Below are 25,919 nucleotides of genomic sequence, written 5' to 3'. Positions count from 1 at the left end.
TATAAGAATCATTATACATTCCACAACCTTAACATGACCGGTGAGACTATAGCAGCAGATCACGTTGCCACCAAAGAATTTCATAATCTCTTCAAAGCAAAGACAGCAGAAGGAGGTCACACTTAGAGGTTGCAATCAGAAGTTAAAAACTGCAAGTCAGGTTTCCATTGAGAGATTCTTGAAAAAGCAGCCTTCTACTTCAGATATGGTTATGATATAGTAATTCTGAAAATAAAGAATTTTATGTCTGAATGTATTATTTATTACTCTTAGGCCTCAATGTGCATGTCAAAATAGGTGAAGTCTGGATTAAATTAATTGTAAAAGATTCAAATTGTTAATTGCAAATGTTATAATCTCATGTTATAAGTCTCCATTTTCAATATATGCAGTGATTCTCAAGAATGCAACCCCCATGCATAACTCTGACAGATAAGCTTAGGTGTTGATGGTTATTCATGACTTATTTTTCATGGTATTAACAACACCACACACACTTTTATCACAAAGATGTTTTATTAACGCTTATATTTCGCTGATTTTCAACTCAGCATCATCAGAGCACAACACTTGTATATGCGACAGTGAGTGAGTGAAACTATATAATTGCAAAAGACAAAAGATCTAAAGTCCAATTTTTGGCACCCTCTAAAAAAAAAGCAGCTATCCAGGAGCTTTTCTTAGGATAACCTTCTCCCAAATTTTTGGCAAATTAATGTAACCATATTTGTTAAGGTCGGGAGAATTCTTCAAAGCCATTGCTGACTCAAAAAATAATCTTTCAGATCTATAACGACGCCTAAATAGCACATTCGTTTTCCTCCATCTAATCCTGTGTGAAAGAGAATCCAAAGCTTGGTCTGCCAGTCCCGGCTTGCCATAGTAATAGTAGCGAATGTATCTTTCATATTCTTCCAAGTGAATGTTCACTGATCTTCCTGTATGCCCATAATAGGCCAAGTCACAGTCACACGGAACTTCATACACTCGTGGGTGTGCTTAGGCAAGCAGATCAGAGTTGCCAACTTGACATGAGGTTTGAAAGAGGTGTGAAGGCCATGTTTCAACAATACTTTGGCTATCTTTTCCGATGTACCTCTGATATAGGGAATAGAAATAGTCATGTTGTATTCTTGTGTATTAGGGGAGGGAAGAGTAATGGGCCCTATGTAGTATTTTATCTATTTTGTAGGGATTGTAGCCGTTGGCTAAGAACGTATGGCGCAGGTATTGGAGTTCAGTGGTCAGAGCTGTATCGTTAGAACAAATGGCTCTGGAACAAATAGGCCTTAAATGCAACCCCATGCATAACAAACGTTAGTTATCTATTCATATATATATATATATATATATGAATTTGATCAAATATGACCAAAGAAAACAAAATTAAGCACTGAATTTAAATTAGAAGAATTTCTAAATTACTACATAGAACAATTCTCCCTCCTTTGTCAAAAATTCAGCACCCCTAAAAAGCATCTTACAACACCTTACCCTAAAAAGCTCAGACTTAATAGTAAGCTTTGACATCACTTCACTATTCACAAATGTACCACTAATAGAAACCCTCAATCTACTGAAGTCACACTTCCCCCCTGATATATTTGAACTATTCAAATTCACAATACATGCAGGATATTTCACATGGAAAGGGAAAATATACAAACAAATTGATGGGACAGCCATGGGCTCACCCCTTTTCCCCCCCCCAGCCAACTTTTACATAGAACACCTGGAAAAACAAGCAATCAATACAGCCACTCTCAAACCAACACTTTGGCTATGCTATGTTGATGATGTGCTTGCTATTTGGCCACATGGCCCTGAGACATTGAAAACATTCTTAGCACATTTAAATAGCCAACATCCCAAAATCCACTTTACTATGGAACTGGAAGCCAACAACTGTCTACCCTTCCTGGATACACTCATCACACGTCTCCCAGATGGTTCCTTATCATTTTCAGTTTTCAGAAAACCCACACATACAGGTAGATACTTACACAAACAATCACACCATCATCCTTCTCAACAATATGGCATATTAAAAACGCTAACCCATAGAGCGAGAGCAATCTGTTCCAATGACAAGGCTCTTACTGATGAACTGACTCACTTACGCCACATCTTCTTGGCCAACGGCTACAATCCACATAAAATAAACAAAATACTAAACACTCCTAAGAAACCCCTCCCACCAGCCACCACAGAGAACTACAACAAAACAGTCACCATCCCTTACATTAAAGACACATCCGAAAAGATCTCAAGAATTCTCAATAAACATAAACTATGCACTACATTCAGACCATGTAGCAAATTAGCCACCCTCATCCGCTCACCCAAGGACAGCATTCCTCCTTTATCACATCCAGGAGTCTACCAAGTACCCTGCTCATGCAATCAAGCCTACTATGGTCAAACACGAAGAACTGTGAATATCCGCATCAGCGAACATAAACGATACGTCCGGAATTATCATTATGGGAAGTCGGGCCTAGCAGACCATGCTCTGGATACCCCTGCACACAGGATCAACTGGAAAAACACAAAAGTACTACACAGAAACCCGTATAAATCAGAGAGATTGTTCTTAGAGGCGACAGAAGCCCTAAAACACACTCCAAATCTCAACAAATATGGCTGTATTAACTTGCCGAAGATCTGGGAGACAGTCATATTAAGAAAAAACTAGCACTTTTCTAGGACTCTAGTAATATATGATAGCTTTTTTTTTTTTTTTTTTCCCAGATAGAGGGCGCCAAAATCAGGACTCTAGTCTTTGTGTTGCTGCTACAATTTGTTTTAAGTACACCATGTTGTTTTAGTCTCGCGTATTGTGACAAACAGTGTTTTTGTGCTCTGAGGATGCTGGTTATAATACCAGCGAAATATCAGCATCAAGTTAATAAATTAATTATTTACTTAGTTTCTGTGTTCTATTATACCGTTAAAATAATAAACAACAAAAAATAAAACAAAAAGACAAACAAAGATTAGCAATAGCAGAAATGAAGTTTATGAGAAAAACTGCAGAGTATACCTTATTTGATCACAAAAGAAATGAAGAAATTATGAAAGAATTAAACCAAGAACCAGTAATAGAAAAAATTAAAAAATATAAACATAAATGGATGGAACATGTTCAAAGAATGAAAACAGAAAGATTACCAAAACAAGCCTTAAAGTACCATTAGGAAAAAGAAAACCAGGGCGTCCTCTTAAACGATGACTTCTAAGGCCAGAACAGGCCATGCTAGGCCTAAATCCTTGATACGCATGATGATGATGATATATATATATATATATATATATATATATATATATAACACTTGGCTATAAATTCATGAGGAAGATCCTAGAAGAGAGTGCTTTTTTTAAAGGACAAATGAGTATAATCTTATGAATTAGAGTTCGTCCTTCAATCAGTAATGGGAAGAAAGTGAACAATACTTTGAAAAAGTCAGAATGCTATATCTGAGAGCCTCAGATACATACCTGTATGCATACCCACACCCACAACCTACAGCTTGTGGGTTTGAATCTTGCTCAGGAACTAGACATTGGTGAATGTCTTAAGGTGAATTCAAACATGATGAATTCAAACACGAGACTGCCACTTTGCTTACTGTCACATAATAATTACACACTCTACTACTCCATGGAAACTAATACTAGTTAAGTGCATTTTGTAAGCTTGTAAATTAAAATATTTTTCACTCATTTTTTTCTTTTTTAAACTGATTACCATAATTATTCAAGAAAGGGCTCTTTTTTCCAATGAATGGTAAGCCAATTAAATTTATCTTTTTTTGTTGTTGTTCTTTGAAAAATTCAAACAAAAATGACAAACCTTATCCCATCTAAAAGATTTTTACAGATACCCACATCTTACTTGGGATTTGAACCTACAGCCTTTGTGATAATATGGCTTTTACTAACTGAGCTACCAAGGCATTTTCTAGCTTTTTGTAAATTAATTTGCGACAGTAATACTTAGACTTACATATGAGATGGTATTTACCACTCTGCAAAATAAAAATGCATTTGTGATGCACCTAATGGTATGAATCATCTGGGCTACCAATACAATTTACACCATTTGCAAGTAGTGAATGGCATCAATATTCAAGCCACATGGAGGAACTTGTGGTGCATATAGATGGCAAGTGTGATCTAGGTAAAATTAACAATGATCATTATTGAATGTTAATTTCAATTGGAAAAAAAAAAGCAATGAAATGAACCATAGAGAAGTATAAAAGATACATTTTGTAATCACATTCTTCTATAATGGTACTGTTCATATCACAACCGAATCTAGAGCTGTTTTCCTGCATATGTACCGTACATATAATTTTGCCATTAAAATGGTCAGTTGCTTTTTGTTTCTTGCTATATGTCTACACACACACACAACTACTACTCTAATCACTGTACCATAAAAATGAAAATACAACAAAGAAAAAAAATTTTTCGAGATATTTTTAGTGCTTCCATAATGCAATTAAAAGAACAATACGACAGTGTACTCTTTGATTGGAAAAGAACTGAGTTTGATTCTCATCTTGATGAGAGAAATCATTATATGGGATTTTTCAATTGAAGGTCAGTTAGCCAATCTTATATGGAGGTAGCAGGGTTTCCTTCTCAGAAACTCTGGTTTTTTCATTTGTTTTCATTTGATTTATTTTTTATGGCACAAAGACATCAAGGGTGATACTGTGCCAGGGCACAGATCACAGCAGTACATATAGCGATTAGCTAGTAGGACAATCAAAAAACATCCATGCCCTTGGCAGGATTCAAACCCACTCAACCAACCAGGCTGGCTGTTTCACATTTGGCAAGAATTATATGTTAGTGATATTACATTTATTGAAAGTGCACTGATGATAAATTTGTAAAAATCTAACAAAGGGTGAAAAATTATTATTACACCTTCCATGGAGTTGGCAGACTCATTCAACTGACAACAGATTTATCATATTGAATCTTAAAATCCTTAGCACTCCCTGCATTAAAAACATATTCCAGTAATGCATTCCATTTCATGACAATTCTCCATATGAAAAATGTACTCCTCACACCCTTCTTCATCACATTCTTATACAACTTCCAGGAATGGCCCCTCTACTCTTTTTATAATCCCCTCTGGATTAATCCAGTAAAATTCCCTCACTTAACTTGTCCAATATGTCTAATAACACTATTATGTCTCTATCATATCACCTCTTTTCTTCCTATTCATCAAACTCTGCAATCCACATTTCTTCAACCGCCTTCTCTCTCTCTCTCTCTCTCTCTCTCTCTCTCTCCACAGAATCTCAGCATTCTACAGTCCTGATAATGTCTTAGTTGCTTGTCTCTGGAATACCTAACATAATCCCCTCTGGATTAATCCAGTAAAATCCCCTCACTTAACTTGTCCAATATGTCTAATAACACTATTATGTCTCTATCATATCACCTCTTTTCTTCCTATTCATCAAACTCTGCAATCCACATTTCTTCAACCGCCTTCTCTCTCTCTCTCTCTCCACAGATCAGCATTCTACAGTCCTGATAATGTCTTAGTTGCTTGTCTCTGGAACCTCGCAAATGTTTCCACATCACACTGAAAACTAGGTGACCAAATCTGAGCACAACAGTCGATGTGTGGTTTAATTATATGGTGGCGCAACCATCTCCTTATCACTATATCTAGTGTACTTCTTATCATAGCAGCACTATGTGCAGGCTTTGCAATACCTGCAATATGTAAAAGGACAAGAAGATAAAGGGTTGGCACTATCCTTTACCTTCTATGCATCAATGATTTTCTCTGAGGGACAGAAAACCCTGCTGAGTCAGCTGGAGGTGATATGCAGTGATTCACCATAAAATAAATACTATCCAATTCCAAATAGCAAACTCATAGAATGGCCCGAGTATCATTAGTGTACAGGATTTATTCTAAGAACTATGCAGTTATATATTCATTCAAATATCTGCACATCTGCAGTAATACTTACCCAGCAACAAGAGAACGCCAAGAAATGATACACAGGAATATAAAAATGGGAGGTAATAATTCCAAATATCTGAAATCATGAAAGCATTCATCAAGAATTATTGTATTCAAGCAATATATTTCAAGTAATTTCATTAAATTCATTGCATATTCCAGTTTAATTCATTTGCTTATTATTTATGTTGTGATTTAAATTTTTATTTTATTTTTTTTATACTAACATTCAGGTATTTACCCCAGTGATGAGAGAACAATATACCTATCCACAGAGAAATAAGAAGACAAAAATACAACATACTACCTACTGTTTTGAAGCTATTTGGTCTAAGCAATGACATAAGAACCAGTAAATAAGTTAGTATTTATTTAACAGGGAATTATAGGTTAGAAGTATGAAGTGACATGTAGGGGATATAAGCAGTGTGATTTTTTTGGGGGGGGGGGGGGAGAAGGGGAGGTTATTAATGATAACTAACACAGTGTGATAGAAGAACCACAATGGTCACTAATTTAAGTTCATGGAAATCTTTAGGTGAGATGGTTCGGACACCACTGCCCTGCTTAAAGATCTGAAGTGGTATGAAGATGTTTTGTCTATAGAACAGGGGAAACTGTATTATTTAATTCTGCATGTGGTACTCAACATATGGATTATAACTACATTATGATTCATGACACATAACTACCTACTGTCAATAAGTTCACGCATGCATAGTGCAGCAATAGAGTAACTAGAATGAATTTAAATAAGACAAAATATTATTATTATCAACAGAGACTCACTGTGGGAGGACCCGCTCTCACATGCACAGCTCATCATACCTCGACTTAAATGCATTCTCCACACTCTCAGGCAATGCATTCCAATCACCAATCACTCTCCATGCAAAAAATTTACTCCTCATCCCCTTAACTCCCACCCACCTTATACACTTCCAGGAATGGCCTCTCGTTCTCCCTGTCTCCAGATATTCTGTGAAAAATCTCAACCATGCCAATCTGGTAATTACCCCTTACCATATACGTCACAATCATGTGTCCCTTCTTTCTATCCACCAGGCTCTGTAATTTTCATGCTCTCAATTTGTCTTAATATTCCTATTCCAGAGACCAGAAACCAACTTAGTAAATTGCCGCTGGACCCTCCCCAACATCTCATCATCCATTTGAAAACCTGGTGACCGAATCTGTGCACAGTGATCCATATGTAGCCTGATCAAAGTCTTGTACAATGGAATCAAAACATCCTTACAATTTTAGCAAATTGTTCAAGAAATTTCAAGTCTATTCACCACAATCCCCAAATCCTTCATCTCCTCCAAAATATTCCCACCAACCTCATACAAATTTTAAAATCTTACACTTTGTAGCATTAAACTGACACCCCCATACACTTTCCCATCCAGAGAGTATTTAGGTCATCTTGGAAAACTACAACATCCGCTTTACTTCTCGTGACTCTCACTCCAACATTGCATCATCTGCAAACAACTGTATATTACCGTTTAAGCCATTTCCAATGTCTTTTACATAAAAATTAAATAACAATGGCCAAAAATCAGATCCCTGGTGCATGCTACTAGTGGCTTTCCTCTCCTGGGATGTCACTCCCCCTACACAACCAACTGATACTTATAAGCCAATACAACACACTAATCTACTATGTAACCCCATCTGTTCCAATTTAACTACTAGTTTGTCATGTGGTATTCTATCAAAAGTTTTTGCAACATCTAAATATAATATTGTACATGCATCCCCTTGTCAAATGTATTCGTCACCTTGTTATAATAAGTAAACAGATTGCTAAAACACGATCTTCATTTAGCAAACCCATTGCTGTCCAACCAGTTCTGAATCCTTGTCCTCATTAGCTTCTCCAATACCTTGACAAAAACTCCAGACAAGCACACTGACCTATAATTCGAAGCCTTAGTCTTATCACCTCCTTTATGAAGTGGAACAATTTTGCCATCTTTCCATTCCTTTTGGGTAATCTAAGACCCATGTTGAAAATGTACATCAAAGATGTTAATGCCAGGAATATTCAATCAAGACATGCAATAAAATAGGAGGGTGGCCTGAAAAGTTCTCGACCTCAACCATAGATGGCAACACTACCTGCAAGATTTTTTTTTTCTAAGTTGGTACATCTGTTATAAGCATCCATGTGAAACTGCAAGTCATTCTATCAAGTAGTTTTATACAGCTATCTGAAGCAAAAGTGTTATCTGTATCCCTTCAAATGGATAAAATTGAGTATCATGCGGTTATAAAATTCTTTGGAAAAGAAGGTTTAATGCCAAAAGAAATTCATTTGAAGTTCATAAAAGTTTATGGGTGCTGTTCTCCTTCGTTTTTGGCAATTAAGAAATGGGCTGTCAAGTTTAAACGTGGCCGCACCAGCCTTGAAGATGATCCACGTGAAGGACGTCCAAAAAGTGTAACAACACCAGAAATCATTGATCAAGTGCACGATATGGTATTGGATGGCTGGTGAGTCAAAGTGCGTGAAATTGCTGGGATTATAGGCATTTCAAAAGAACGTGTAGGATACATCTTGCATGAAGAATTGCATACGAAAAAGCTTTGTGCAACATGGGTGCCGGCTTGCTCACAGCAGATTAAAAACGCACTTGCATGAAAATCTCTGAACAGTGCTTGGAGCATTTTAGCAAGAATAAAACTGATTAGGTGCATTGATTTATTACTATGGATAAGACTTGGAATCACCATTATACACCAGAATGCAAACAGCAGTCAAAACAGTGGACAGAAGCCAGTTGTTCAGTGCCAAAGAAGATAAAGTCAATTCCATCAGCAGGAAAGGTCATGGCATCGGAATTTTGGAATGCTAAAGGCATTTTGTTTATTAATTATCTTGAAAAGAGTAAAACAATAACTGGGGAATATTATTATGATCTTTTAACCAGAATAAGACGAAAAAATTCGTGAGAAAAGACCAGGTTTGCAGAAGAAAAAAATCATCTTTCATCGGGACAATGCATCTGTCCACAAAAGTGTTTTGGCAATGGGAAAATTAAGGTATCTGCACTATGAATTGTTGGAACATCTCCCCTATTCCCAAGATTTGGCTCCCTATGACTTCTATCTCTTCCCAAAACTAAAACTCTTCCTCACTGGTCAGTGTTTTTCTTTGAATCAAGAGGTGAGTGCAGCTGCAGAGGGATATTTTGCAGTATCTTACTGAGAACTACTACAGGGACAGGATAATGGTGCTGGAGCATCACTGGAATAAATGTATTAGTCTTAAGGAAGATTATTTTGAAAAATAAAAGTAATTTTTAAATTATAAATTCGTTTTTCATTGTTAGGCCAAGAACTTTTCAGACCACCCTCATACCATAAAGTCCCATGGCCTTATTGACATCAAGTTTACTGAATTCCTCATATACCTCCTGCTCACTCACCATCAGTGGTTCCTCTCCCATTCCCACTGCTCTCAAGTTCTGCATTATGTTACAATCACAAGAATAGAATACTTTAATGAACTGCTCATTTAACACCTCTACTATACCCTCCTCCTCCGTGTATATCATTCTCCCATTATCACTGACCAACATTATCCTCTCATAATCATTTTTCCTTCTACTGGCCACATATCGAAAAACTCCCTAAGATTTCTTTTAGCATCATTTGCTAATTGCTCTACCACACTTTTGCTACCCTTAGTAAGTGAATCACCTTGCTTGCTTGCTCTTTGTACTCCTCATGTAACTAATTATCTCCACTTATCTTGTGTCACCTCCACAATGCCTTTTTCTTCCAGACTGCAAACTTCACCTCTTCAGTCATCCATTTTACATCTATCGTATTTAATCTCCTGATCTTTGGATTACACTCAGTCATTGCCTCTGCCAAAAAATTCCTGAGTAAAGACCAAGCAGCACTGATTTTCTTCCCATGCAAGTGATCATTCCATGTTATCACTGCAAGTTGCCTCCTGAATTTGCTATAATCACCTGCCTTATAGTTCCACATATAACTCTTTTTCACAAAAGTCCTGATATGGCTGGACACCACCCCAAGTGATTACTTCATGGTAACTTTCGTCAACTGGAGGATGATGCGACACTTTATTTACAAGAATATTTTTTGATGAGATAATTAAATCCAAGACCCTGGGGATCCACATGTGGCTTCTGTTACGTACTGCTTAAGATCTTAAGAACTCAAGTTTTCAAGTTCCCTTTGGTTCCTGATACTGTCTCTTCATTCCAGTCTATATTAACATAATTGAAATCTACCATAATGAACACCCTTTTCTTATTAGCCAGACCAGTTTGTCTAAACATTTCCTTCTTACTGCCTTTCACATTACCAGGTCTATAGCAACACCCTACTAAACATTTCATAATGTCCACCACACCATACTGCTTCAAAACCACTATCAGTATTTGCTCCTGGCATCTCTACTCTATATCAGCACAACTTCTGCCATCATCAATAACATCCCTCCTCTCTTTTTTGATTTGTTAGTCTTCAGAAAAGACTACATATCTCTCCATCTCTATTCCTGTCAGAATGTCATCCTTGTTCAACTGTCTTACTTATACCAACAGTTTTTGGGTGAATGAACTCTAACAACGGTACAATTTCATTCCCCTTTGTTTCAAATATGTCTAGCATTTGTAAATGTACACACTAACTCATTTCTGTTTCTATAACAAGTCCTACTAGCCTCACTTCTCAGACATGACTCCTCTACAATCTCCCATATTCATTCCTAGTATCACTGATACTACACCCCTACCCAGACCTAAATATCACCCCCACTCTTGATTGTCTTAATCCTTTCTTGAACATTCACACATCCACTCGTGAAACCATCATCTACTTTTTATGTAGCGCCCCCCCCCCCGTCAACCCCGACCCCTTGTTTCCCTGCCAACTCTGTGTTCCTTTTCTCCCCACTTGCACAACTCACCTCTCCATTCACAAACTTACCTGCCTTACTCTTTCACAATACCTCTTGCTTCCTCAGGTCTTACATTCTCTTTAATTATTCTCTCTTGCAGCAACAGTTTCTCCAACTGACTCACCTCAAATCCATTCAGATGTAGCCAATCTCTTTCATACCGCTCTATCTGCCCCTCAAACTCATCCCCAACATTCACAAAATGAACTCCTTTCTCCTCACATAACTCTGCTAGCATATCATTCAAAATCTTTGCTTGCTTTCTCAATTCATCACGGTCATACCTGGGCAACATGCTGACCACTTTACCTACTACACTGTTATCGTTCAACTCCCCTTAACAGTCATGACAAAATATGAATAAGGAAAATATTTTTCTATCTATCTCCCCCAAAATAATCTCTGAGGGACTGAAAATACTAATTTCAGTATTCATATGAGCTTTAGAAAAATTCAGAAAACTTGTCTGCTGTGATGGAATTTAAGTTTTGCTTTCACATTAACACTATCAAATTATTTACTAAAATAAAGAGCCAAATGGCTTCAGTTCAGCGATGCAAATTTATATTAATCAAGTGGATATATTAAATCCAGCATTATTTCAAAGCCAAATGTAGAAACTATGAAAGTTTTGCAAAAAAAGTTTATCACAGAGCTCGTGAATGCTTTTTTTTTTTTTGTTACGAAACTAATACTTTCTGCATTCGGCTTTGAAATAATGCTGGATTTAATATCACTTGATTTATATAACTATCAAATTAGCTTCCTTTCAATCTCAATTTAGGAAAGAAATAGGCTGCTGAGGTCATCAGGTGAATAAGGAAGGTGGTAGAGCACTGCAACAGGAAAACAGAGTGTCATACAACAGCTGGCAACCAGACTGTTCAAAATTTGGTCACACACAATTATGCCAACAAACATTTCAATACCTTTAATGCTCCAGAGTCTGCCGTTTGCTTTTTTGCATATATTTCTAAAGCAGCTGGTTAAATCCAGTTGTGCATTTATGTAGCTTCGTATATAGGCAGGACACATGTTAGTGTAGAATATTAGGTTGATGCGATAACAACTGTTCCCACTGAGACATTGCGCAGTCACTGATCCCATGGGACCCTTAGTGTTATAAGAATAAGCAGTCATCAAAATTTTTAAAATTGGTAAGTACTTGTAAATTATTTATATTTTTACATACAGGCTTATATATTTACACAGAAAATATATTTTTTATATACAGTAATACCCCGACTTAGGCGAATCCGGAGTTACGCAGTTTCTTATATGTATGTATTCCCCTCCCGCTTCATGCCTCACCACTAGTCGTATCTTTCCGACGCCGACCGCATTCGCCAGTGTTGCACATGCTGTGAACAAGCACTGACGTGTTTCGTGCGGTCTCCATTCAGACACGATTTTTATAGTCTACAAACCTTGCGATTGTTTAATGTTATGTTCTTGATAAAAATTTTATCACATAAAAAATAATAATGTCGCCCAAAAGAAGCAAGTCCAATTCTTCTACAGCTAGTAAGAAAAGAAAAACATTTACTTTGGAAACAAAACTCAACATTATTAAGGATTTTGAAGGCGGAATGAAAATTTGTGAGCTAGCAAAGAAGTTTGATCTACAGGAATCCACAGTAAGAACAATCATAAAAGATAAAGAAAGAATTCTCGCTGTGAAAAATCCCCAATCATAGAATTCAAGCATAATTCGTAAACGTCATAGGATTATTGGTGAGATGGAAACGATGCTTAAATTATGGTATGATAATCAAACTCACATAACAAGGAGCTTACAATCGATGAGCTCATGGAGATGCGTGAGCAAAGTGCTACTGAAGAGACCAAAACCTCAGATCCAGTTCTACCAGAAAAGCATAATGACAATTGCAAAATTAACAGGTCTCAGCTTAATTAAGAAAGGTTTACAGATTTTGGAGGACACAGATTCTAATGAGGAATGAATTGTAGCCACAAGGCAAGGAATAAAAAAAATCATTGGCTTGCTATGAAGAAATTTTGTGTGACAAGAAAACGACATTATGCCGTCAGACGAATCTATTAGATTTTATGAAACCATTGACATCGAAATAACTTTTTTTATGTACGAAAAATTACAATTATGATTATATTTCTTAAAAAATATAGATGTTTTTGTAAACCTTTGATCCCATTAACTAATATTTTGTATGTTTATATGTATAAATTACATGCAAAATTATACCCCGAGTTACACAAATTCAACTTGAGCGCTTTTTGTTTGTCCCATCTACCATGTTACTTCGGGGTTTTACTGTACACATATCTATTTTATATATGTTTATATATAATTGCAATATGGTAAATTATATTCTCTTTAGGTAAAATAAATGACGAGGATGAAGATGTTACAGACAATGATGTTAGTTCAGAGGAGAAAGACAATGTGGAAGAAATGAGTGGCAGCGAAATCGAGCAAGAAGCTGATGAGGTGTCATTAGGAGTAGCTGAAGATAACTCGGAGAGTTTGGAGGATAGATTCTATCAGGGAAAAGGCGGAATTTTATGGAGAGCAGTACCAAGAACTAACAAACGTATTAGGACTGAGAGATACAATATAATCAAAGAATCATCTGGCCCTAAAAATGACACTCAAAATTTGCAATCAACTCTTGATATTTTGAATTCTTTTATAAGCGAATCTATTTTATCGATTATTTTGGAAAACACGACAAGTATGTTGAAAGTTTAGCTAGTAATTACACTCGAGAACGAGATGCCAAGTTTACAACTCTGAATGAAATACGGGCTTAAGTTGGACTTCTATATATTGCTGGTACATATATAAAGCAAACCGTTTGAATTTAGAAGATCTTTTTGGAAGTAATGGTAAAGGCATTGAAATATTTCGACCAACAATGTCGGTGAGGCGATTCAAATTCCTTTTGAGGTGTTTGAGATTTGATGATAAGAGTACACGAGAAGAAAGAAAAAAGCTAGACAAATTGGCAGCTAGTCGTGAAGTTTGATCTATTTGTTACAAAGTGCAAAAATGGATACAATCTAGATGCATTCGCTACAATCGATAAAAAGTTGGAAGGTTTTCAAGGAAAATGTTCATTTCGCCAATACATACCAAGTAAACCGAATAAATACGGTATTAAAATTTTTGTATTATGTGATGCTAGAATGTACTATATGGCTAATCTTGAGGTATATGTTGGATGACAACTGGAAGGGCCATACTTCACGAGCAATTCGCCAGGTGACGTTGTTGAGAGACTAGTAGAACCAATCAAAAATTCTGGGAGAAATATTACTTTAGATAATTGGTCACTTCTTTTCCTTTGATTGAAAACTTGCTAAAGAAATATAGACTTACTGTAATACAAACGGTTCGAAAAAATAAAAGAGAACTACCTCCTGAATTATTGCAAGCAAATCGTCCTATAAAATCGACTATGTTTGCTTTCAAAGATAAATGCACTTGTAATCATACTGTCCCAAAAAAAAAGAAATTTGTTTTGTTAGCATCAAGTTTGCATGATGATGATGGCATTGATAACAGAGAGTGGAGCTTTATACAAACCTGACTACCTATAACCATACAAAAGGAGGAGTAGATGTTGTTGATCAATTGTGTTCAACATACAATTGTGCTAGATCAACAAAAAGATGGCCTATGGTAGTTATTTACTCTTGCATCAACATTGCTGGAATTAATTCTCAAGTTATTTACCATGCGAATAACATTGACAAAAAAATATTGCGACAAATTTCTGCAAGATCTTGGATTCTCTCTACTACAAGCACATTTGCAAGAAAGGGTATCAATTCAAAGTTTGCTAAGAAATATAAAACTAAGACTCACAGAAATTTGTGGATCACTCAAGAACAGAATTGATAACAAAACTGCAGTTGCACATCCAGAAAAAGGAAGATGCTATTATTGTGATAGAAAAAAAAAACCCATGCATCTAAATATTATTGTAAGAGATGTTACAAATTTATGTGTCTTGAACATGCTGCAATCATTTGCAATGAATGTGTGGAACTTAAGTAAAAGAATGTTAATCCAGTTCTACACATTTATTGCACATGTAGCATATGCAGTTCTATTTCTAAGACATTTAATTATTTTTTTTATTTTGTTTTCTCTTACAAATATGTTGTAATTTGAACAAATAATATTTTTTCTACAATATACTTATTATTATTCAAAACGGCTTCAATTTTGTTAAAAATGAGTGCGGAATGACAGTCCACGTATGACCCTTGATGCCAAAAATTTTCACGTGACCTCTGAAGGGTTAAGTAGTAATGACTGGTAGCAGTCCTTCCTTCTAGTGTGAATTCTTTATGGATTATTCTTTTGAAAGAAAAACATGTTGATCAAAGAATGAGGTCAGCATAATTTTGATAAACAATTTCTGGACACAGAACTCTTCACTTTATCTTATGGTTTCACAATCTGGTCACTGAAAGCATCAATTCTTGTCCATAGTACTAATAATACTGTTCAGGACACTAAGGGTTCTCTATCAGCTGTATGAATAAAATGTTTGTAAGAATCCAACTGTCAACTTTTCCGAATCATGCAAAATATGTAGAACAAACTTGACAATTTTTTCTTTTTCTCAAGTTTGTGGTAATCATGAACCTTATTCATATTTAACTCAATAGAATTCTCAGTGTTAATGTGAGATCACCAGTTAGTAAACTGCAGACATTTCCCACCAATTTGGGGTCATTTCTAGTCAACCACTTTGAAAAGCTTAATCCATTGGGAAAAAAAAATGTAACACTAATACCCAGACCCAGCACAAAGAACTTTTATAGAAAAAGGAAACTAAATGCAAACTAGTCCAACTTGATAGACTACCAAGGTCACACTTCCATGCTTCTCTACTGCCCTTGTGCAGAGATTCTTCTAGCTTTACAACTCTTCACGAGTTTCTTAAAGGAAATAATAAGGAGGAGAAATTTGTGTCTAAATAGAAATTTTGTGTTTAAAAGCAATAGTGATTAAAATATACTCTATGCAAAATGTATGTCAAAATGCTAACAAAGGTCATGTGAGAGTTACCTACGATAGCGTAATGCCCGAGACGAAATCATTCGTGGAAAGCAAATCGAACTTGTGTTCTACGAAAAGTGCGCTCTTCAAGGAGAAGAATTATGACGTGATAACATGAGGACGAATAGGAAGGCGCCATCAGAAATTTCTGTAACCAAAAGGGGGAGGGGGTGCAACAAAGGAGAATAAATGCAGGTTCATGCGGGTTTCAGCCCCCGTTTTTTCTGTTCCCGTTCTTGTTCAGAGCTACGATGACCGATGACAGGCCTTTCCCCATTGCTGACTGACTAGTATCGGATGAGCTGTATGCGAGATGACGGCATCCACCAATTCGTGCCATCGGTAAAGGTTTTTACCGGGATGATACAGCTGAAGGATCCCTCTGGAAAGCAGTCAAGCTAACGACAGTAACCAGTGAGACGAGCGTTTGCCCAGCGGAGTGCAGAAAATGGCTATATGTGACGAGCAACATGACCTCCACGTGGATGTGACCTGCTGAAGCAGAAAGGTATCTAAGGACAAAGGATGGATAAAAGGGACAACGGAAACCTCAAGTGGCAGTGGTAAAGTACAGAAATTTCTTATTCAATTAACTATTAGCTTTAGAGGAAAGAAGTAAACGAGAATTTAGTTGGATAGGAAGATGGACAATTACTTAGAGAACTTTTGAGTGATTAATGTGCTTAGTGTTTTGTTAGTTCCATTGAACTGGTAGCTGAAGATTTAAGATTTTGTGTGAGACCTAATTAATGTGAAGGGGGCCTATGTTGGCAATTGAAGTTAGGAATTATAAACATGTATTTTATGTTAAGTGTGTATTTATTTATTTAACCTAAGGATATGAGTTGAATGTTTATTAATTAGTGTTCTTTCATTGTTTGTCATGTAATGATTATGTGATATGCTTTTGATATGTTTAAACCTATTTGTAAACTCATTAGATTCTTAATAAACATGTTTTGCTATGTAAACCTGAGCATGAGACTAATTTTACCACTCATAAAAGTTTGAACCTATGCATAAGGGGAAGATAAGGGAATTTTAGAGTAATAAGGCCATGACTGCAAGCTAAGATTTCTACAGAAGCTTTAAACTTTTAACAAGATTAGGTAGCTCTAGAACTCTGGGAGGTTTCTCTGAGGCAAGAATTCTTCTGTCCTAGAACTCTGACTGGCGCAGCTTAAACAAATTTTGTCAGAGTTCAAAAAGGAAATGATCCCAGAGAGATAGATTAGAAATCTCATTCTTAATTGGCATAAAAGGGAATAATGGAAGTATAGTTTATAAGGATAATCAACAACGTAACACAAGTGTAGTAACATTCATTTCCACAAACTACACAGCTACAGCAGCAGTCTTATGACACAGTGCACTGTCTTGCTGAAAGAGACAATAGTCAGTTCCAAAGAAACACCACAAAGTAGGAAGTATTGCATTGCCCAGAATGTTCAGCTACCTCTTGAAGTTCAATGTTCCTGGCACCACAAACAGAGATGCAAAGTCAAACCAAGAAAAACAGGACAAATACCATCTTAATTTCATAGTTGGGGTTATGCACTCCAGTAAGCATTGTTCACCAGGCATCCACCATACTCATCCATCCACCTGTTTGGTAGAGGGTGTGGCATGATTCATTGCTCCAAAACACAGCTTTCCAAGCTCATCCCACTGTACTTGGTGCAAAGAGCATGAAAATGACACTGCATGTTGGTTCAGGTAATATGAAGCTTCGCATTGTGGTCCTACCATGGAAATCCATGTTGTGAGCCTTGATTCTGAATGTTTTTGTGCAAATTCATATTCTACTTGATGCCAGAAACTCCTGCATTCAATGTGTCAGCTAACAAATAGCACTTTTTAAATTTTATTATCCTTTGTAGTACCACCATACTCAACAAAGTATACCTTTGTATACTTTGTTGAGTATGGTGGGTCATCCACTGCAGGTAACACTTGCAGTTAACTCTTAGTGCTTCCAAGTCAGTATGATTTCACAGGCATTCAACTGAGAAGGCCCAATTTCTCAACAATTTGCTGAACAGATAGGCCTGCAACATGGCATCCTATCATAATGCCTCTTTGAAATGCCATCGGTTCCCTTCTTGCAGCCAATTCACTTGGGCACAGTTGCACTGAATTGAAAACATATTCCTCAAATTTATACTGGCTACAAACACATGACATGACTTGCCCATTGGGGATGTCCATTAACTTCTTTCCAAGCAGTGTATATACACAAATTTTTGACAAATATGTTTGTTTTAAAGAATAATTATAGCTAAGCAGGTTCTGCTTATGAAAAGAAAACTTAGAAAATGAAAGTTTACTCACCATCCCATTGATTACATAAATATAGGAGCATATATAATTGCAAGAAAACTAATATGAACAGTATTACATATTTATTATGAATATGTAATACTGTATGTACTGTACTACTGCAGCATTTCTTTCCCTACTGTAAATCAATTTACAGTATGTAGTTGCATCTTGGATTTTCTGATGTTGAAAGTTTTTTCACTTGGTTATACTATAAATTAGAGATGCCAAGAAATTATATTTGCATGAAGTCACTTCAGAACTTCATTAAAAAAACTTTGTTTTCTTACATTTGGATAAAGGATGAAACCAAAAATATAATTTCCTATAATCTTTAATTTATGGTTTTCTCATGTGTAAGCATAAAACTTAGCAGCATTCATTGTTGCATGTCTTCAACCAAAACAGCCAACAATTTTTCATTTCTTCTATTAATATGTCTGCTTTAAGTGATGGTGGATGCATTGGCTGAACTTTTAATGTGCTATATAATGGGAACTTTTTTTTCTTTTGTAATAATTCTAGTAGTCGATTCATTCATTTATTATGAAAGTATATATATTTCTTTTTTTTTTTTTACATTAATGACACTAAGGATTTAACAGATGACATACAGCTGTTGGTTGATGATGCAAAGATTAGACAAGGTAATCAGGAATGCAGTTAACATGCAGTACTTGCAGAATAATTTGAATATAATGGAATTGTGAGCATGTGAAAATGGCTATCAATGTTATTTGAACTGATAGCCAATAGTAAATATTGGTTTTGTAATGAGATATTCAATGTTATATCCACTGGATATCTCATGAGATATCCATTATATTGGTGGATATGCTTGAAGAAACTGATCAGGCTAGAGATCTTGGAGTTTTAATATACAGAGAGTTGAAGTTCAAGGGCCATACTGCAAAAATTGCACTGGATAATTGCAATGCTGAAATGAACCTTAACAAGTAAGGTTATTTTGCCTCTTTATAAGGTCATGATACGACCTCTGATCTCCTGGTTTTGGTAGCGATGGCAGCATTGTAAAATACAGATTATGAAGACAAATTGAGAATTTGTGGACTACAGACACTAACAAACAGGAAAAGAGAGGTGATATAACTGAGACTTACAGACTACTGAAAGAGTTTTACTGGATACCAATAGATGGAATTTTTCATTTTATAGAAGGTGGGGGGGGGGGAATATGAGGTGGGAGACATTCTTGGAAGCTGAGAATGAATGAATGAATGAATGAATGAATGCTGTCAAGAAGGGGGTGAGAGATTTTTCTCATTAGAATAGTGTGTGACTGGAAAGGATTGGCATTGGATACTGTGAATATAAGTACTGTGAATGAATTCAAGAACAGGTATGACAACTGCTGCATTGTAGTATGGGGTCTTCCTCAATGAGTCACTGACTCCTTGGAGGTCTCTCTCTTAATAACAATAATAATTCAGTCTCATTCTTGATACACCATATATGCATATTACAGATGTTGAAACTGTATCAAGCTATTCCAGAGGTGAGGAAACACTTGGAGAAGAGGAAAGCAGCACAGTGGCACTGTTGTGCTGACTTCTTTTATAGTTTTATTTACATACTTAATATTATTAGATATTGTATTTGACATGGTATATTATACTCCACAAAAATTATTTATCACCAGAGATCTTCAAGAAGTCAAGTTCTCATCAAGGAACCACACATTACCCACATGAGCTGTCATACCTTCTTCTGAGCTCATTCAAACCAGCTACATTCACCACTTTAAATTATTCCACTCACTGCTCTGTGAGGGAAAAATCTAGCTCTCGTTCCTTTTTGAACCACACAAACTCAACTTCCACATAATGAAAAATTCCATCAACGAAGTATAGTATAACACCTTTTTATAAGATTATAGACTTTATCATATCACTCCTCTTTCTCCTGTTTAGGAGTGTCTGCAGTATACATAGTCTAAATGCATTCCTCATAACCTACATTTCATAACTCTTCTCAGGACCCTTTCCATAGCTGCTTCATCTCTTCAGAGTCCAGGAGATCAAATCTGTATATAGTAGTCCAGGTGTGGTTGTATCAAGACATTGTAAAGAAGCAAAATTACTTTATCCTTACATATCAATGTTCATTTTGGCATCACAATTATCCTCTGAGTTGTATTTACATTTTTGCTTTGTGACCTTTGAATTCAACCATGACAAGATTTCTAGCTTCATCAGTTTCTCTAAACATAATCCACAGCAATATAATATGGCAACGGAAATCTCATTATGTCAACGTGCATAACTTTACACTTACTACCACTGAACAAATAACTATACTGAAGTGCAATTGAATTAGGTATAGGAGACTATGCAAATTCTGTACCACAACTCTTGCATTTTGCATGATTGTGTGGCTGCAACTGTGGTTACACTTAGCTGTCAGCATAGGCTTCCCATTCATCGAGAAGCATAATGGGAAAGGTACAGGATTTAGATGCATTTGGCAGATTGCAGGTGCCCAATGGATGGGTCACTCGACCACCGAAATTGTCACTGAACTTGGAGATTTTCTCATATGACAGTTATGAAATATTTCATAACTGTCATATTCTCATTATGTTATGAAATATATCATATTTCATAACATAACGGGAATATGAAAATTCCAGCAAAAAAACAAGCGCCAGGACAAACTGCAAAGGGCAACCAGCCTTGAAAATTGTGGGCTTCGCTGTCTGACTTGCACCATACAGACCAATACGGACCAGACGTTATCTCAAATCACCCCCCATCTGAATGAGTGTGAAAGCCAGAAAGTCAGTGTAAGGGCCGTGCAACATTCACTTCATTGTCTCGGCTTCAGGAGCTGCTGATCTATGAGAGTCCCACTTCTAACAGCATGACACTGGGCTGAACACCTTTCCTGGGCTAAAGTACATCAAAACTGGAAAATTGAAAATTAGCAACATGTAGTCTGGAGTGATGAATCACAATTTAAACTTCATAGCACCAATCCCATGAAGCCACGGATACTGCATGTCGGGTCGGAACTGCACAAGCTGGTGGTAGCTAAGCAATGTCTTGGTGTGTCTTCAGTTGGACATCTATGGGACTTTGGTGGTATGTGTACCAATAATTCTCAATGCATCCGGTACATGGAACTTATGGTAGATCATTTAGACCCATTTACATACAACCCAATGGAGATGGCATCTACTCACAAGACAACTGTTCATCTCACAGGTCCAGGCAGGCTACTGCTTGGTTTCAGGTTCTGTTAACTTTGAAATAATTAAGTGGTTATCTAGCAGCCCTAATTAAATGTAACTGAAAATCGTCAAACAGAGTGTTGAGTTCCATGTCCCAGCACCGCAGAACTTGAGTGAATTGTGGACAGCTCTGGAGGAAGCATGGGTTGTCATGTTTGTGAAGCATTTTCACAAGCTTGTGAAGTCCTTGCCTTATTGTGTGACAGCCATTATCATGGCCAGAGGGGGACCAATGTATTACTACATAGCTATCCCTAATTCAGTGTATTATTATTTGCCCACAATTATAGTTTATTCAAGTTATTCTGTAAGTGCTGCATATAAGTAACATTCCTGATTGCACCGACTACTTTGCATCATCAGCAAACAGTTGAATACCTCCTATCAGGTCCTTCCTAATATTATTAATGCAATGAATGAACAAGAATGGTCCAAGGGATGATCCCTTGGCAACACCACTGGTCACCTTAAATTCAATTAAAAGAAACACACGTATAAACCACAGTGAAAATTATTTAATTGTAAATATTTCATCCTAAGTATCTTTGGACATCATCAGTATAGTAGTTTTAAACAATAATAGGAATAACATACAGTTAGGGGGCATGATTACAATAGAATCTCATTAAATGTGCGTAACATGCTACAGAAGTAAAAAGTAACACAACTTTCTATGACAATTTTCCATAGTTTAGGAATAGTAAAAATGTCATTGCAGTTTAACTTTGGTCTGTGTAATAGGGCTTCAGAACTTTCTTTGTATAAACGTTCATGTTTATACAAAGAAAGTTGGATGCAAAGTTTTTTGGATGCAATATTCTTGCATCCAAAAAAATATATATAAAATAAAGGTGTTTGGTTGAACTAACTAACAAAAGGAAAGAATATATTAATGTTGTAATATGATATAAAGGAGAAAATTTATCTAAGTAAGACAGAAAAGGATTAGTCATAAGAAATGGTATGTGAGAGGCTAGAGATTAAAATATTAAATGAATTCATAGAAAAATTTTGGAAAGGGGATTAAGTTAGAGGCTAGCGAAAGAAAAACAACAGACTATCGCTCAGGGCTGATTCCCGGATTGAGACATCGTTTGGCTCGCCGACCAAAGGATGTTTGGCAGAAAAACGCCACCCTAATTGGTCGGTGAAGTAAAATCAAGAAGGGGGCGGAGAAAAGAAGTTAAAAACGGTGGCATTAGGAGAGCAGGTATAAAAGGGTTGGAACCCCCCCCCCCCAGGGGGCTTTTTTTGGGTTTTGTTTTGGTTCTGTTCCCGAGGAGTTCTCTACGAGCTCCGTGGCATAGGTTTCACGTGGTTTTCCTGAGTGGAGATTGGGGTTATAACTCCGTCATCACAACATGGAAACAAAAGTGAGTGGGATTTTGATTCCGGATTTCCTATGTAAGAAGCGAAGAATGCCATAGAGTCAAAGAAAAGGAAACATATTCTTTGTGTTTCAACTTCAGTGACAACCACGAGAAAGGGAAAGCTGTAAAGATATCGATATCCACGTCGCGAGTTGCACAGCCGTCATATAGATGATTCAAAGTGTGTCCTGTATTACGAAAGTTTAAGACCGTGTAAGCATAGTTCAATTCCAAAAGGAACGTAGGAGTAGCAGATTATCGGAGAGGTTATACCAAGCTAGTTCAATCAGAAAAAGGTAAAGGCCCATATGAAAAACTCAAGAAAGAAAGGTACTGTAAAATATATCTAATGTTAACTAAAATTTGTCTGTAATAGGTATCATTATTCTAATACGGAACTGTTGAAGTGACCAAAGAAAATTTATACTAGGACTTTAGTATCTGACAGAATATATTAAAAGTAAGCTAGCTAGTGTTAATGTTATATGAATAATTAAGTGTCCTGAGAATTTTGCATGTCTATTGTAATGTATAGGAAAGTTAAAATGTCATAGTTGTGTGTTAGTGCAGTAAAAGGTTTAGTTAATCTACTTAAGTTTGAATAGTTAAATAGGGTGAATTAATCTTATATGTCCATGTCATATGAAGTTATGTGTTGAATTGTTATGGCGGCATGATCGTAATACCCATTATAGGATCATAGCCTAATTACTTGTAATAAGTTAATGTTAATTTGTAAGTATTTAGTTTAGCATTGAATTGAGTAATAACAAAAATTGAATTGTACCATGTTAAAGTTTTTAATAAACCTTTTGTCCAATGATAAAACAGTTGTCTGAAACTGCTGTCCAATGCACCACTTGAAAAAAAATTACGAACCTAATCACGCAAGAAATTAATGTGTTAAGAAACGAGATAAAGTGTCACGACTGCAACATAATTACACTTTCTGACATATTTTAGTTCTTTCTCCGTGTTTTTGCATATAATATCTTAAACTAAATATCCCAAAAGGCACAGCATAATACAAATATTTTGTAAAGTTTGTAAATTTGGTTGCTAGGTTTGTAAGTAGTGGTGTTACATCCTGATACCTTAAGAATGTAGAATTCTCAGTTATCATGGTGTAACATGTTTAGTAAATTTTTTGGTGATATATCGTGCATAGATAATAGAAGAACACAGATAAGCAGAAATTATTAGATAGAATAAAAAGCATAAAATGGGACACAACAGTGGCAAAATCTTATTTCTTCATAATTTTAGAAAGACGTTCAGAGATGCCTTTAACGTAAGGAATGGGAATCCTATGGACTTCTTCCTGTTTGGTTTGATGTGTGGAGAAGTGACTGATGATTTTTTAAGTTGTTTTAGGATTATATCCATTTAGGATGGCTGTATTTTTGATTACTTCTAATTCCTAGTTTAAAGATTCTTCAGAGGAGCAGAATTTGTGCGCTCTGGAAACTAGTGATTTAATAATGCCAGATTTCTGAGATGGATGATGAGCGGAAGAATTGTGAATGTAGCGACCTGAGAATGTAGGCTTGCAAAAGACAGACGTGCCGATGGAACCGTCTTCTTTTCTTTGGATGTGTAAATCCAAAAAGGAGATACCCTGTGGAGATTCTTTTTCTAACGTAAAGTTGATGCGATGATGAAGAAGGTTAATTTTATCTAGAAACAGTTGTAATTCATGTTCAGGATGATCTCAGACTGCAAATACGTCGTTGACATATCTTAATCAAATTTTTGGTTTAGGTTCAAAAGTGAATATTTTTTCCTCAAGGTGTTCTAGAAATTAACCTTTTTCATCATCGCATCAACTTTACGTTAGAAAAAAGTAATTTTTTTCTGACCCAGGTCTCAGATCCATAAGTTAAAATTGGTTTGAACACTGTCTTGTATGCAGCTAATTTAGTGTTTTAACTAATTTCTCTCTTATTCGATATAAATTTATTCAGTTGACTTCTTACCATACCAGGTTTATTGATTCTGTTGTCAATTCCCATATTTAATCTACCATCTTCACTAAAAATTGTGCCTAAGTAGCTGAAATGTTTTACTTGTTCTATAGGTTCTCCATTCATGATGTAGTTGATATTTTCAATATTTCTGCCTATTTTCATTGTCTTGTTATTGCTGCTTTTCATGCCAAATTTACTGTGACAGATATTCAATTTAGTCAAGGAATCTAGCAGACTTGTACTGGATTTATTTAAAAGTATAATATCATCTGTATACAGTAAAGAGCTGAGATTAACATTTCTGACACCAGATTTAACATCAAACCATCTTCCAGTGCTTCCTTCAATTCTAACTGTGACATACAACACAAATAAAGACTAAGTATTGCTTGATATAATGTCCCAATTACTATTCAAAAGCTATTCAAAACATTACAACTGTAATGTTTTGAATAGCTTTCCTCTTGGCACCTTGTCACATGCCTTTTCCAGATCTACAAAACTTAAATACAGATCTTTATTATATTCCCATGATTTCTCAACAATTTATTGTATTCCACAATCCTTAACTGTTTCTCAAGTATACTTACATAAATCTTACTAGGAAATTCAGTAGGGAAATACCTCTGTAATTCTCTTTCAGTTTTATTTCCCTTTTCATATATGGGTACTATGAGAGTTCTACTCCAATCATCTGAAATTCATCCCTCTGTCCAGGCCTTCTGAACTAGGCAGTGCAGCCACTCCTCAAGTGTGGAAGTATACTTCCACACTTGAGGATTTCTGGTCAAATATCTCATCTACCCCAGCTGCCTTTACACATTTCAAGGTTTTCTACTTCAAGTATGGATATGTATTCCTGACTGCATATCTGTTGAGTGTTTTTTTACCACATTGCTGTCATCACTGCTTGTTTAATTTAGCAGTTTTTCAAAATAATTACTCCATACAACAAGGATATCTTTTTTTGCAGTTTTCATATCATCTTTATCATAATTCCTTTTA

At 36.0% G+C, this 25,919-nt stretch overlaps 1 protein-coding gene across 3 annotated transcripts in view; it reads right to left on the bottom strand.

Annotated features, from left to right (window-relative positions):
• lili (LMBR1-like protein lilipod) overlaps nt 1-25,919 on the bottom strand; it is a 434,111-nt gene that overhangs the window by 232,624 nt on the left and 175,568 nt on the right. For all 3 annotated transcript variants that reach the window (XM_090398849.1, XM_090398851.1, XM_090398850.1), the window contains one exon: nt 6,015-6,083. In XM_090398849.1, the coding sequence (XP_090254975.1) occupies nt 6,015-6,083 (69 nt within the window). The remainder of the gene's footprint in view (nt 1-6,014; nt 6,084-25,919) is intronic.

Source organism: Typopeltis vanoorti, chromosome 10, assembly GCF_054136105.1.
Source record: "Typopeltis vanoorti isolate ZY-2024b chromosome 10, IOZ_Tvanoo_1.0, whole genome shotgun sequence".
NCBI lineage: Eukaryota > Metazoa > Arthropoda > Arachnida > Uropygi > Thelyphonidae > Typopeltis > Typopeltis vanoorti.
This window is presented reverse-complemented; position numbering and strand designations above follow the sequence as displayed.